Consider the following 15,560-nt stretch of genomic DNA (forward strand, 5'->3'; position numbering starts at 1 on the left):
CTTTTTCTAAAAAGTAACTTATTTTATTGTGCTTTATGTCTTCCTCTGTGATAATATCTTTCCTCCGAACCCAGCAAGCAAATCGGAGCTCTGGATTTGGCACCCCAGGGCTTAGAAATGGCACCCCAGATTTTTTAAAAAATGCCAGAACTACCCTTTCGGACACCGGGTATCCGTAACACTTCGGAATCCAAAGTTTCGAATAATACCTTGTTGAATCTGACACTTAAACGACAGACATAATTCGGAAACGTACAATCCGAAGTACTTCGGATTCGTACAATCCGAAGTACTTCGGATTCGTTGAATCCGAAAACCTGTCGCACACTGCCACCTTTTGAGCACCATTACTCCTCCACCACCAACTCCATCACCATTACTCATCCACCACCAACCCCATCACCACCCCCCCATTACAATCAGATTCAAAAAACTCCACCACCACCACTCTTCCTCTTCTTCCTCCACGTTTGTTTTCCTCCCCCTCACCACCATCTCCTTCCAAGTTCCACTTGCTCCACCCTCAACCACCATCTCCTTCCAAGTTCCACCTTGCTACCAAGTTCCTTCTGGTAAGTTTCATTTCTCTCCCCCTTCATATCCTGCTTTACTTATCATTGTAGTTACATTTCATTGTTGTTTGTTGGAAGTTCGTTTTGCACCACCATTGTTTGCTTGTATTCTGATGCTGTCGAGCTTGATACGGATTGTCTGTATCCGAACGAATTCGGATTGTCTTTATCCGAACGAGTTCGGATTGTCTGTATCCGAACGAGTTCGGAATCCCAATGTCCGAAGTAGTTAACCAGTTGCAGTTTGTTACATGCAGGCTGAATGACTGAACCGTACCTATATGAAGAAGATTTACTGGTTGATGCCGCATGCGATGCCGCATGCGGTTCTGGGAATGTTGAGCCTCCTAGCAATATCATTCCGTGGGTGCCCCCTCGTATAAGCGTGGACGCCACACATTTATTTACAACTGACCAGGTATTCATTGAATAATTTTTGTTGGAACATACTACTATGTATTTGGAAAATGATGTGATGATCATTGAATAATTAGTGATGGTTGGTAGGATGTTTTATTTCTAAAGCAATATGTTATCATTGAACAGATATTTGATACTCGTGATGAGCTTGAACAATGGGCTAAGAATGTTGGAAAGGCGAATGGTTATGTGCTGGTGATTGCAAGGTCTGACTATGCTATAAGTGGAGGAAAGGTATTTGTTACTATTAAGTGTGCGAAGCATGGTATTTACAGGCCATACAAGGACCCGAATACATTCAAGTACAAAAAGACCGCATCACAAAAGACTGATTGTAAGTTTAATCTCAAAGGACGACCTACGAAGGGTGATAGAATGTGGTGGCTGAAAGTGATGGATGGTAAACACAACCATGAACCAGCTAAATCACTAGTTGGACACCCCTACGTTGGTCGACTAACAGAGGAAGAGAAGGGGCTTGTGGGCACCATGACTAGTACTTGGACTCCACCGAGACAAATACTAGCGGCATTGAAGGAAAACAATCCAAGTAACTTGACTACAATCACTCAAGTTTACAGTTGCAACAAAAGGTTTAAAAAAGAGGAGAGGGGACCATTGACAGAAATGCAACATTTGATGAAGAAGTTGGTAGAAGCCAAGTATGTTCACTTTGAAAGGCAACAAGCTGATTCAAGTGAGATTAGGGATCTCTTTTGGGCTCATCCTGATGCGGTCAGACTCTTCAACACATTCCCTCATGTGGTCATCATGGATTGCACGTACAAGACAAACAGATATCAGATCCCCTTGCTTGAAATGGTTGGTCTCACTTCTACGGGGTTGACTTTCTCCATAGCATTTTGCTACATAGTTAGGGAGCACACAATTGACTATGTTTGGGCCTTGGAGTGCATGAAGTCTCTTATTGCCGATAATGCCAGATTACCTCAAGTGATTGTGACTGACAGAGATTTGGCTTTACTGAGTGCTGTTAAGCAATGTCTTCCCAATTGTACCAATTTATTATGCCGGTTCCACATAAACAAGAATGTGGAGGCAAAGTGCAAAGTGTTGATTGGCACGGATGATTTTGCCCTTTCAGTGATGGAGAACTGGAAATGCCTGATTTATGCTGAAACAGTGGAACAATTTGATGAGGAATGGAAGGAAATGTGTGTCATGTGTAAGGACTTCCCAGATTTCATATCCTACATTTCTACTACATGGTTAAAGCACAAGGAGAAATTTGTGAGTGCGTGGACCAATTCTGTGTTGCATTTTGGAACTACAACGAGTAACAGGTACAATGCACACTTTATTGGTTGTGATCTTTCATTTCATAGTCTTGCTTTATTAGCAGAAATTGATAGAGTATGATCTTTTGTATGCAGGGCTGAAAGTGCACACTCAACCTTGAAGAGGATGCTGAAAGACGGCAGAGGTGACTTGTGCGCCTCGTGGGATGCAGTGGATAGGTTGACCACTGTACGACACAATGAAATCAAGGCATCATTTGAGCGCAGTATCAACCTTGTAGAACATCGTTTCAAGTCGCCCATGTATACAAATATCAGGGGATTTGTGTCCAGAAAGGCCATGCAACTCATGGAAGATGAACAGAACAGAGTGATGCGTGATGGTTGTGGATGCGCATTCCAAGTTACCCATGGGCTTCCTTGTGCGTGTGCACTTCATAGTTATGATAGAATTCCGTATGAGGCAATCCATACTTTCTGGAAGATACTTGGTTGGGACCATGTACCCATTGGGAGTCAAGCCTCAAACCAAGGAGACCTCAAGTCAGAGATTGATGGCTTGACCGCTTATTTCAACACTTTGGATGTTGCGGGCCAAAGTATGCTAAGGAGGAAGGTAAAAGAGCTATATTGTCCTTCTAGTAGTTCACTGTGTCCTCCTCAAGTGAAGATAAAGCCCAAGCGCTCGTCCAAGGCTATGGAGAGTAAACCACCTAGTCAACAAAAACCATCCTTACAACGTGATCCTTGTTATTGGGAACATGTTAACAATAGCCTCAAGCCAACACCTAACAAAGTCTCTTGTCCTCGAAGCAAGAAGTCTAAGAAGAGCAAGCAGTCCTCCACCAGCATATACTTGGATGATTTGCCATCTTTCTTCCATCAATATATAGAAAAAGTCATAGATGTTATTGCAGATGGTAATTGTGGTTATAGATCAGTTGCTGCATTGTTCAGACCCGACATAGGTCAAGACGGTTGGGCTTTGATTAGGGAAGAGTTGCTTGTAGAACTCTCAAAGAATACCGCTTACTATAGCAACATATTTGGTTATGAGAGGGTTCAGTCTCTACAAAATCGTCTCATCCTTCCGATTGGTACAATTGCAACGGAAGACAAGTGGATGTCTCTACCGGAGATGGGGTACCTCATTGCTACGAGGTTGCAAGTTGTCTTCATCTCCATTTCACTAAAAGGTTGTTACACTTATCTGCCATTGAGAGGAGGCGCCCCACCGGAAGTACATCCCGTTATAGCAGTTGGTCACGTCACCAACCACTTTGTTCAGGTATAACTTTTATGAAGTACCTTACACTCGCTTGTCACGTTAAATTAGTATACTTTGTACTCAGCCACTTTGTTCTTATCTAACTTTATTGCTATACTCTCAAATGTAGCTAAAGCTTAAGCCGGGACATCCTATGCCAACAATAGCTCCCCAATGGCCGTTTTTGGCCAAAGAACCCACCGACCAATGGATCTTCCCGTATGCGGCGCGTTTGGCTACATTTACGGCAGAATTGAATGCTTGGATTGATCCTACGGGTGGTCCTCAAGAGAATGTCTTTATAGACCTTGGAGAAGATTGAGACTAGGATTGATGTTTGTAGCAATGACATATGTACAACTAATTAGAAGTTCAAAGTATTATGATGTAGTATTAAACTATTTCTCATGTGCATTTTATCTGTTTCTGCCCTGCAATGTAGCTGGTTATGAGAACTTGTGATTCTGCCTGCATTGTTTCTGGTACTGTCATTTTAACTGGTTAAGCAAATTTCGGAACTTTGGTTTCCGAAGTACTTCGGAACTACGGAGTCCGAAATCTTTCGGACGACTCCTTTCCATTTCCGTGTCATATACTTAAATTTGGCACCCCCAAGTTTAAACAATCTTCGACATTTAGGTTTCCAAGACAGTTCGGATTTATAGGATCCGAACAACTTCGGAATCTGGGGATCCGAACGTTAATTTTTTTTCTCATTTTAATTTTAAGTCTCTCCATCACTATCCACAACCAACCACAACCAACCTCATTACTCTCATCCAACCACAGCCAACCTAATTACTATCAACCACCAACAACAACCAACCCCATTACTCCTTCATCTATAAATTTGCTTGATTTAAGCTTTCTTGTATTCATCCTCTCCTTTCATTCTTTCAACGAAACCTTCAAAATCAAAATGGAACAAGATTTGCCCACCTTCATCCGCCCTTGCAAACTCCGAGGCAACTCTTCTGCAAGTTCTCGTCCTCTCATTCCCGGCCCTGCTGGTGTTGTCCAGGCCGCCATGATTCAACGCAGCTCCACCACCGACGGACACCTCATTCCAACCCAACAATTTGTTAGGCGCGTCGTCGAAGACGGTCACGACACTGATCCCGATTTTCACTCCAATGCTTGGCTTTCAGCCCTGCAATTAGGCGGATCTGCAACTCCTCTGGGTTCAATCACTCACCATCTAGAAAGGGTCGATCTCATCGTCGCAGTTATCAAATCATGCACGCCAAACGGATTCGGCGATGTGTCAGTTACCCTGAAGGTATTTCCATCTTCCGCGTTCTTTTTCATCAATGTCATGGTATTTAAATGTCCTCTGTCAATGCCATATGGGTTTGAGTTGCAGGATCCTACGGGCACTGTCGGTGCTAGTGTCCATCACAAGGTTTTCACTGAAAGCGAATTCGCGAAGGACATAAATGTTGGATCTGTTATGCTTATCCAGAAGGTTTATTATTTCTAACCGACTTGACTATTGTTTCTACTTCTTTAGACAAGTTGAACATTATTTCTTCCTTTTTTGCTTTTAGGTAGCTGTGTTTTCTCCTAGAAAATCTAATTGTTACCTGAACATAACATTGCCCAACATAGTTAAGGTATGGAAATCTTTTTTACACATATATAATTAAAATAAAAGTGACTGTGGATTTTTACACATCTCAATTTTCGTTTATGTGAATTTTCACAGGTATTCTCCAGTGACTGTGGACCTCCATCTGAAACATTCACCGACATTACAGAAGATTGATTAATGTTATTTGGCTAATTTTGAATTATTTGCAACTTTAAAAAATCCTTGACCTGGATTATGTAGGCTATGTTGCGTCCCTTGAATTATGTACGTTATTTTGCTTCAATTGGATTATGTGCGTTATTTCACTTCCCATTGGATTTTGTTTGTTATTTTACCTGATTTAAAAAGAGATAAAAATGTAATCAAATCAAGTAAAGCGTGATAATGTGAAATCCAAACTAATAATGCGATAAAAGTACAGACCGATAATAAAGCGTGTATAAACTAATAATGCGATAAAAGTACACATAATAATAATGTCACTGCCCCCTGCCCCTACGACCCACCCTACCCCTACGACCTCTGCCTCCGCCTCTGCCACCTCCTCTATCTCCGCCTCCTCCTCTGCCTCGACCTCTGCCTCCTCGTACACCAACGAAAGTGACGCCCTGGGTCCTGCTCAAGTCTCTGATGACAGTGAGGCACTTCTCTAATAAAGTGCGGGAGCGTGTATCTCTAGGGGGACCGTCGTCGACCTCAAGTCCCTGCTCTAGCAAATCAACGGCCCGACGCAAAGAAGCCTGAAAATAAATCAATATACATGTTAGTAAACCGCATACACAAAACCACAAATGCATAAAGAAAATTAAGTTCACACTTACCACAGCACTGAGATCGGCCCTACTCTCATCCGGGATGATGAACCGGTGAGATACACCGGTGTACCAGTCCAGGTAATCATCTACTGCCGCTCCATCCACTATACTAGGGACCCCCCCTGGAATCAAGTGTGGCTCATAATCCTGGTATGCTGCATCAACGACCTCCGCAGCAGAACTCATGCCCATCACAACAGATGGGTGTCGCGGGATAGGCTGCACGTACCCAAACTGCCGCATCACACGCTCAGGAAGATGAGGTCGCACGGCCGTCCGGATGGGAGTCCGGATGTAGCCTGAGTATAAAGCTCGGACGTCCAGCTCTCTGTGACTCCTGTGCTCCTCATACGGTGTCCATATGACGTCCTCTGCCGTCATCTCATCGAAGAGAACTCGCCTCTCCATCAGTCCAGCATGCCCAGCCCGGGACTCCATCCACCTGCACGCTCTGGGCTGGTCCTCCGTGTACTCGGGGACCTCAATCCGCTGAATAATGGTGGGTGGGAAGTGCTCAAACACCCAAGCTACCAGGAGGGAAGAACAACCGCTCATCTGCTTGGTCTTCCTCCGTGAGGCATGACCAAGTGCATCATACAGTGTAGCTAGTGCAATGGCGCCCCACGCATACTCTGACACCCGATCAAGGTGCTGCAGCATGCCGATCCAATGGACAGAAGTGTAGTGTCCTCCACTCTTGTTCGCAAACAAGGTCGAGCCGAGGAGGTGAAGTAGCCACATCCGTGCTGCATGGTCATGCCGATGCTCTAAAGTACAACAAAGAAACCATTAATCATTTAATTCACATATAATAGTTGCAAATAAATTAAGTATACAGTACAACTAACCAGCAAGAGCCCTAGTGTAAAGAGTCTGCAAGAACCCGAATCGCAAGCCAATGGTCTTCACCGCCTTAAACTCCATGATGTAGTCCGTGGCTACCCCTCCTAAGAGCAGAACACAGGTCTCCGCTGCCTGTTCTCTGCTGGCCTGTCCGGGAGTATAAAACCTATCACCCATCGGCAAATGAAGTATAGATGACACGTCATCCAGGGTGATGGTCATCTCCCCGAATGGCATGTGGAAGCTGCTGGTATCCTCATGCCATCTCTCGACGAGGGCAGATAGAAGGGGTGTGTCTATCTCCAGATAGGTGCAACTGAAGAGCGGATAGAGTCCGGTCCCCTCCACACGCTGACGAACAGCGCTCATATCGTCTCCCTCGCCCTCACATGTCAGCTTTGCCAGCTTCATCCCAGCGCTGGCAAACTTCAACACACCTCTATCGGGGTAACGCGGGTCGGTGCCTATAATATGATGCCACAGACACGGCGCAACGTGATGTGGGTAACGGACCAACAGTGACAGATCATCAGGCCCCCCTGGAAACGGTGCCTCTGTCTGGACTGGCACCTCATCCCGTCGTGCTCCAGCATCACCCTCAAGCTCCACACCAACCTCAGGCTCCACATCAACCTGAAGCTCCACATCAACCTCATGCTCCACATCAACCTCATGCTCACTCTCTGCCGAACTCTGAGGAGTCATCTGACGAGAAGGCGGAGAAGGCTCGGGAGTCGTCTGACGAGAAGGCGGAGAAGGCGGAGAAGGCTCGGGAGTCGTCTGACGAGAAGGCTCAGGAATCATCTCACAAGGGTCTCGACGCTCCTCATTTGATGTCCCACCAACATCCTGGTCCTCACCAAATCTGCCTCTGACTCTACGAAAAGAAGCATGCAGCCGTCTGTGGCGATCCTCAACATCATCCGGGGCTGTGTGGCGATCCTCAACATCCTCCGTGGCATCATGGGAGCTCCCAGCAACATGTGATTTCCTGCGCCCTTGGCTCTTCCTCTTAGCCATCTATTAAAAAATAATACTCATCAGATAATTGTAAAAGTACCAATTGATGAGCTTTATAACTGAATATTCATGCAATCAGCTGAAAGCTAGAAGAAACTTAATATTCAAGAGGCTACATATATCAACCAAGACAGGTTATTTACCTCTGATAAAATGAACAGTGATTTCTGTTTGTTCTTTGATCCCAACTCTAATCTTTTCAACAGTTTCCTGATCAATAAACCAGTATATGTAAATAAAAAGAATGTCTAACATACTTGATCAATAAGCATGTCTAGCCTATTTATGTACGGAAAAGAATAAACCAGTATATGTAAATGCTACTCAACTTGAAGAGAGTTTTCTAAGAATGAAAACTGAAAGTACAGAGGGCAAAACATGTATCAAGTATGTTGAGGATGTTTAGATCAACTTTTCTTTAAACAAAATTGATTATCAAAGGGAAAAGAAACAAAAGTGTTCTGGTTACATCTCATTCAGCAAAAAGCACACAGCTGCATGAGTAGCAAGGCCAGTGTTTCTATTCAAATTAAAAAGCAGAAACTAAGATTATCAATAAACCAGTATATGTAAACCAGTATATGTAAATGCTATATGTAAACCAGTATATGTAAATAAAAAGAATGTCTAACATACTTGATCAATAAGCATGTCTAGCCTATTTATGTACGGAAAAGAATAAACCAGTATATGTAAATGCTACTCAACTTGAAGAGAGTTTTCTAAGAATGAAAACTGAAAGTACAGAGGGCAAAACATGTATCAAGTATGTTGAGGATGTTTAGATCAACTTTTCTTTAAACAAAATTGATTATCAAAGGGAAAAGAAACAAAAGTGTTCTGGTTACATCTCATTCAGCAAAAAGCACACAGCTGCATGAGTAGCAAGGCCAGTGTTTCTATTCAAATTAAAAAGCAGAAACTAAGATTATCAATAAACCAGTATATGTAAACCAGTATATGTAAATGCTATATGTAAACCAGTATATGTAAATAAAAAGAATGTCTAACATACTTGATCAATAAGCATGTCTAGCCTATTTATGTACGGAAAAGAATAAACCAGTATATGTAAATGCTACTCAACTTGAAGAGAGTTTTCTAAGAATGAAAACTGAAAGTACAGAGGGCAAAACATGTATCAAGTATGTTGAGGATGTTTAGATCAACTTTTCTTTAAACAAAATTGATTATCAAAGGGAAAAGAAACAAAAGTGTTCTGGTTACATCTCATTCAGCAAAAAGCACACAGCTGCATGAGTAGCAAGGCCAGTGTTTCTATTCAAATTAAAAAGCAGAAACTAAGATTATCAATAAACCAGTATATGTAAACCAGTATATGTAAATGCTATATGTAAACCAGTATATGTAAATAAAAAGAATGTCTAACATACTTGATCAATAAGCATGTCTAGCATATTTATGTACTGAAAAGAATAAACCAGTATATGTAAATGCTACTCAACTTGAAGAGAGTTTTCTAAGAATGAAAACTGAAAGTACAGAGGGCAAAACATGTATCAAGTATGTTGAGGATGTTTAGATCAACTTTTCTTTAAACAAAATTGATTATCAAAGGGAAAAAGAAACAAAAGTGTTCTGGTTGAGCATCTCATTCAGCAAAAAGCACACAACTGCATGAGTAGCAAGGCCAGCAAAAAGCACACAAGTAGAAACTAAGATTATCAACTTAAGGGTTGAGTACAAGCAAATAGGGAAACTAGAATCTTATCTAATTAAAAAGATCCTATATCTAATAAGATAAGAAACAATCATGTCTTATCTGTTAAAGAAAAACATTCAAATCATTACTAATAAAAATATAATAATTCCTAACTAATAAAGATATAAAAATAAAAATTGAAATATGCTAAATTAACCTAACTAATCAAATCTGCCTGAAATCAGCATCCATATCAGGTTCCTAATTTTCTTTGTTGTTTACAATGACAGGGATGCATATGGTATATCAACAAGAAGGGATAAAATTATAGCACTGGTTATGATAATAGCATCTGTAGTGACAAGTGTGATTGCCATTTCCACCAACATATACAATGCTTTTAGCAGCAAGTCATAAAGTTAGTACTCTCATAGCATGTTTAGATAACTTCTCTTTTCTCTCCTCAGAAGTGAATTAATTCTGGCAATATAAATGAATGTAAAATATAAACATGTTGGCACAATGTTAAATATGACTTAACAAAAGTTAACTGATGAAAAAGCCAATCCAAAATAACTAAACTAAAAAATTATCAAAGATAGAGCATAAGTGTGTTTTCATAGTTCTGTACAGAAACACTATGGGAATTGGTTGGGACCAATATGATCTGCATGCCACAACGATTAGAGGTGTTCATTTATCAGGGTAGAGTAAGGGCTGTTTGTCCTAGTTAAGAGTATCAAGTATTGGATTAGCCTTACTTGGTTGAGTATCTCATTCAACATATTAAGCACCAAAATCAACATATTTAAGTAAAACATACAAAAGCCACTAGTGTCCATTGTTTTACTATATGAAGATCAGGATCAGAAGATAAGAAATACTTACAGGTAGCACAGTGAATCACTTCTAGCACAATCAAGGCACAATCAAGGCAGAAAGCATGCTCCCTTGGCTCTGCATGAACATGAAGAAGTTAATTTACAGTAAACCAACATCAACAAGAGCTTCAATCAGACATCTTCAAGAATGAGATACTAAAACCGCACAATTGTTCAAGCTGCACCCAACAATTTCACCCAACAAATCGCACCCAACAATTTCAACAATACCGCACAATCCACAAATCACTAAAACCCTAATACACAAAATACCAAACCGCACCCAAAAATTTCAAGAGCAACAATTCGAATCCGTAACCCTAACAGCAACAACAAGATGACGAAGATATGAAGGCCCTTACCTCTATTGCGGGCGGAATTCTACTTCCAGTAGTTGACGAAGAAGATGATGAAGAGCGATGAAGGGAGAGCTCTGATGAAGGCTGTGAAGGTTTGGAGGGCTTCGGAAATGGAAGTTCAAGAAGAAATTCGGAATGAAATGGGAAATGAGCGAGCTTTCGAGCCCGTGTTTTGAATTAATACAACAGCCTTCGGAACGTTACCCTCCGAAGCATATCGGAATCTCAAAATCAGAAAGACTTCGGAAATGGATATTCCGAAATAAAACACGGAGGGGCATAATAGTATTTCCCCACTTTTAAGTGGGGTGGCATTTCTAAGCCCTGGGGTGCCAAATCCAGGGCTCAGCAAATCGTCAAAATCAGAAGCACCTCTATCATCCTTCTCCGATCTCTTTCTCCCCTTCGATTCCTTACCGAACCCGCCGAGAAGATCATCAAACTCGCCGGCGCGAAGACGTTATCAAATTTAACCTTGGTCGACGAGCTCTTCAGCCCCGGCACCTCTATCATCCTTCTCCGATCTCTTTCAGTTGTTAACTTTCTTCATCTGATTCAAATATGAATGCTACTTTCTGGTTTTATTGATTAAAGTTTATTTCTAAAAAATAGTCTTATTAGAAAATCATAATTTATTTGCAGGTTTTGGATACCACACAGCAAGGTGAAGCAGGCACTCTTGAGAATTGTTGTATTAGTAATTCTGCAATCCAAATCTCTGGATCACTGACATACTTTCTTCCATACAACTATTACCTTGCATATCAGATATTATTCATATTGCCAGTTTCTCACACTTTCAAACTTGAATAACCTTTATGATGCATTCAGGTTCCAATTTTTCTTTGGCTATGGATTTTATGTCACAAGATTTTCTACCACTATCGGGACTATAATATATGCTTGTCTTGTCTTCATGTTAATTTCAACATAAACACTTTCCTGAAAAATCAAATGTTTGTGATCCCCTAACCAACTCATCTTTTTTTTTTCTTTTTTTCCTTTTGCAGATTGTGATCACTGGTGGAGGAGCAGCCTTGATTGATAAAGTTGGCAGGAAGCCGGTACTTGTTTTACCATTGTGGCCTTTATTTTTTGGTTCATTTGGGAATCACTTATTATGGTGAATTTTTCAGAACTGTCATTTGAACTCAAATTGAAAATTCTATTCACTTCTCTTCTCCTCTCCTATGTGTTGTGATCTTCATTTTCATTTATATTATTTCATTTGTTTGGACAGGTCCAGTAACAAGTGCGCCAGGTGAATCTATGACTTAAGAACAAAGTCATATGCTATGACTTCATTCATGTTGGTTTAGTCTTCACAAGTTTCTTTTAATTACTAAGTCATGTTGAATTCTTCATTCTGTGGTTAACTTTCGTTTTTTGTATTTTAATCTAAAACAATCCAGCCTAACTGTTATGCTATTTTATTGGAAGGATATAAGGCAACACATGTTAGACTTGCTGCCATTGCAGTTGGATGGTACCAGGTTAACTGAAAAAGTCTATTGATCCTTATTGGTGATATTTAAACATTGTTTTGTGCTACTGGAATATACAAAATTGATAATTATTTGCAAATGAAAAGAAACATTTTCTCTGGTACTGACTTTTAGATTTTTTATTTCATTTTGGAAAGATGGAAAGATAAATTACACCTTCTAGGAAGAATTGATCCCAAGATCTTCTCTCCCCAACCCATATGTCCCCAATGCTTACCACTTGATCTACTATTTGGGGACAAATTCATTAGAATTTTTGGTACATTAGAAAGATAAATTACACCCAGATTGATCCATGGACCTTCCTCTCTCAACCTATATATCCCCCGCTCTTATAAGAAATAATCTATATATTCCATTCTATTTATCTCAATGATGTTTCTTTCAAATCATAAAGAAACTTTTTCAATTTGATTAGGGTATGAACACTTGTGTCTCTTTTTGTTAACAAGTTCAATTTGATTATCTAAAGATATATGTGTATACTATTTTTACTTTTTAGGTGGATGATGATCTTAAGCAGGAACTTTTCATACCTTAAAACAGGATTTCTCCAAAACTGTTATATTGATTTATAATCTAAGAATGAGCTTGATACTATTCAAGTTCACTACTTATGGTTTAACACCTTCCATTTGCTGATTCTTTATTCAATTAATTTGGTTATATACATTATGCTTTCACTTCTTATTGTAGAATGATCACATGTTGTGGTGGTTTCCATTGTGAGTTGGACATTAATTATGTTTTGTTGCTTAGCAGAGGAAGGTACAGATTATTCAAATGTGGATTATGCTTGACTATGTATATCCTTTTCAATAACGAAGGAAGGCAGGAGGAGTCGATCTTTGAAGGGGTTCAACTCAGAGAATGGAATTAGTTATCAGGTAGAATGAAAGGTTTTGATTGCTCAGTTAATGAGTGGTTGGCACAACCTATTTGTTGTCTCAAAACTGTGGGCTAGACCTGTGTTGATATAGTTGGGTTTTTTGGCTGCTACTCTTATGATTACTGTTGCTGCTGCATCTGTTACTGGTATGGATTTTATGGTTTCATGTGGATATGAATATTTGGATGGGCATTATTGAGTCTAATTGCGAGACACATTGACAGATTGGACAGGCACATTAACTGGTCGTTTTGTGCCTCCTTGTAGCTTTTTTTTTCCTTTTACAAGCGCCTACTATTATAGTGCACATGTGGTTTTTTCCCCCCCCTGTTTTCTCCCCTGGAGCTCGCTGTTTCTTTCTCTTTCTTTTGGCCTTGGTAGTGCTTGTAATTTGCTTTGTCACATCTTGTGCTCTCATATATATAAATTTGGCTTATCTAAAAAAAACTATGTTTTGTATGCCTTTACCCACCTATTTTTCAAGTCTGATTTACATGCTTTGAGATGCAAATGTTCATGGCATCTCTTCATGCAACCTAGGAAAGGAAAACAGATTTGAGCTCAGATGTCTCTTGTGAGCATGCCTCACCTGTGTTGAAAATTTTGAAGGTGACTAATTAACAATTTAATAATATTTCTTTGTTATTCAAAAATACTTTTCAAGTAAAATATAAATTAAGATACTAGCTTAGAAAAAGATTGTTAAAAAACTGAAGATTTTTCTGTCTGGAATCAAAATCTAATAGAGGATAATAATAGCGATTTTGCCTACGCTTATGTCGATGTCTATAAGTTTTTTTTAGGCAAATGTTAGTAATGTTAGTAAATTAGTCATTTCTCATGGTTCGAACCGTGGACCCTTTATCCAACCAACTTTTATGTTCCCTAACTCTGACCACTTGAGCTAACCCTTAGGGACGCCAATGTCTATAAGTTAGTTGTCTATTTTCCTGTACTCAATGTTCAATTTGCTGATTAATATTTTGGATATAAACAAGAAATAATGTTGTTTAGGTAGTAGGGAGTTAGGATTAACATATGCTCACTAAATCCAATATTTTCACTAACATATAATTATATATCGAACAATTTTTTGTATCATTATATCTAAATGATTTAGATCTTAATGCATATGCATTGTCAGTGTAAAATGATTTTACATTGTCATCCAATCACATCATGCCACGTATGATGAACAATTTTATTCGTTTTTATTTTTAATTAAAATAAAATACATTTTATGATTTGGCGGAAATCAATTGGTTGTCTGTATAACGTTGAACATCCCTTTAATTCAATACCTTAACCCTCTATTTAAGAACAAACAGCTAAGAACCTATCAAATTAGTAGTATGCAATTAAATTTAAATATTTTATTTATGTTAATTAAAATTTATGTAACTAAAACCGTTTGGATACCGCCTTATTAGAGCTTATTGGAAATTCTCTACTAAAAAAATATTAAATAAGCGTCAATAAGTGCATTTTTGTTTGCATCCAAATAAGCTTCATGATAATTTATATAAATTGGTAGCCGATTTAAATTGCAATTAAACTAAGAAATCAGGCTTCGTGCATCGCACGGAAATAATCCTAGTTATTTGAATGATACAATTTCGCCTTAATGGGAAAGTGAATCACCTTGTTCAATCAGGGCGGTTGGCAGAAAATTTATTATTTTAATGATATAATTTTATTTATTAGGTTAGGGTGTTTTACTAAATAAATTGATTTTTTTATTGAAAAGTAATAAATTGATCGTTAAATAGAAACAAAAATTGTCTTCATTATTTATGTCTCCATTTATTGAATTTTCACTATTTTTTTTTTCGATACATCGAAAAACATTGAATTTTCACTTTAAATTACTACTATTTTTTTTTGAAGGGAAAACTAGATCACGAAGAGAAAATGGAATCACATAAAACAAGGGAAAATTAAATGATTTAAAGCCACCCAGGTCATGCCAAAGCTTTGCATAAATCCTCAACATCTTGCCTCCAATCCCAACCCCAGATCTAAACGTCAGATGCCAACACCCAGTGCTAGAATCCATAAAAAAATTGAACCCATAACCCAACCCCATCGAAACCACCCCCACCATCGCCCCCAACCACCAAAATCTCCAACCCAGAAACCCACTTCACCGATCGAAAACTCATCGTAACCCACCCTACCCTCAAATTACTCCTATATTTAGAAGGGATATACTTAAATTTTTTTAAAAAAATCATAATGGATATACTTACTTGATATCAGAACTAGAATGAAAATTTGTAATCTTTCAAAATGAGACTTCTCCTGAAAATTAATCCGCCAATTTTATCTTTTGAAAAAATTTAATTTTCAAAAATTGCGTCATTTGTATACAATTAGTGCTATAAAACTCATTAACCTCATAACAGTTCAAGCACGAAAAAAATTATCTTCCATACTATTGATTTCATCTTTTCCCTGTAATTATATGTCTTTTGAT

At 39.1% G+C, this 15,560-nt stretch overlaps 3 protein-coding genes and 1 long non-coding RNA gene across 9 annotated transcripts; 3 read left to right on the plus strand and 1 right to left on the minus strand.

The window, feature by feature from the left end:
- Window positions 1-90: 90 nt before the first annotated feature.
- Window positions 91-4,128, plus strand: LOC130744535 (protein FAR1-RELATED SEQUENCE 5-like). The gene is made up of 5 exons (XM_057596709.1): window positions 91-572; window positions 816-990; window positions 1,119-2,296; window positions 2,387-3,539; window positions 3,649-4,128. The coding sequence occupies exons 2-5, from the start codon at window positions 835-837 to the stop codon at window positions 3,838-3,840; spliced, it is 2,679 nt and encodes an 892-aa protein (XP_057452692.1). The 5' UTR covers window positions 91-572; window positions 816-834; the 3' UTR covers window positions 3,841-4,128.
- A 44-nt stretch (window positions 4,129-4,172) lies between these two features.
- On the plus strand, window positions 4,173-5,642 carry LOC130745345 (uncharacterized). 2 transcript variants are annotated; one of them, XM_057597535.1, is made up of 4 exons: window positions 4,173-4,797; window positions 4,882-4,983; window positions 5,066-5,131; window positions 5,224-5,642. In XM_057597535.1, the coding sequence occupies exons 1-4, from the start codon at window positions 4,438-4,440 to the stop codon at window positions 5,281-5,283; spliced, it is 588 nt and encodes a 195-aa protein (XP_057453518.1). In that variant the 5' UTR covers window positions 4,173-4,437; the 3' UTR covers window positions 5,284-5,642. The 2 variants fall into 2 exon arrangements, with proteins under 2 accessions (XP_057453518.1, XP_057453517.1); XM_057597534.1 differs by having other exon boundaries at window positions 4,173-4,983.
- Window positions 5,589-9,827, minus strand: LOC130744537 (protein MAIN-LIKE 2-like). The gene is made up of 10 exons (XM_057596711.1): window positions 9,733-9,827; window positions 9,015-9,065; window positions 8,803-8,824; window positions 8,636-8,709; window positions 8,424-8,445; window positions 8,257-8,330; window positions 7,931-7,997; window positions 6,773-7,787; window positions 5,931-6,691; window positions 5,589-5,849 (listed from the first exon to the last, which is right to left on the minus strand). The coding sequence occupies exons 1-10, from the start codon at window positions 9,825-9,827 to the stop codon at window positions 5,589-5,591; spliced, it is 2,442 nt and encodes an 813-aa protein (XP_057452694.1).
- A 1,180-nt stretch (window positions 9,828-11,007) lies between these two features.
- Window positions 11,008-13,307, plus strand: LOC130745346 (uncharacterized). Of its 5 annotated transcripts, none has more exons than XR_009021698.1 (5): window positions 11,008-11,222; window positions 11,333-11,521; window positions 11,701-11,813; window positions 11,931-11,999; window positions 12,131-13,307. It is a non-coding gene; the product is annotated as an uncharacterized LOC130745346 (long non-coding RNA). The 5 variants fall into 5 exon arrangements; XR_009021697.1 differs by having other exon boundaries at window positions 11,931-11,951; XR_009021696.1 differs by having other exon boundaries at window positions 11,010-11,222; window positions 11,701-11,754.
- Window positions 13,308-15,560: the final 2,253 nt, after the last annotated feature.

This window comes from Lotus japonicus, chromosome 3 (genome assembly GCF_012489685.1).
Source record: "Lotus japonicus ecotype B-129 chromosome 3, LjGifu_v1.2".
NCBI classification, from domain to species: Eukaryota; Viridiplantae; Streptophyta; class Magnoliopsida; order Fabales; family Fabaceae; genus Lotus; species Lotus japonicus.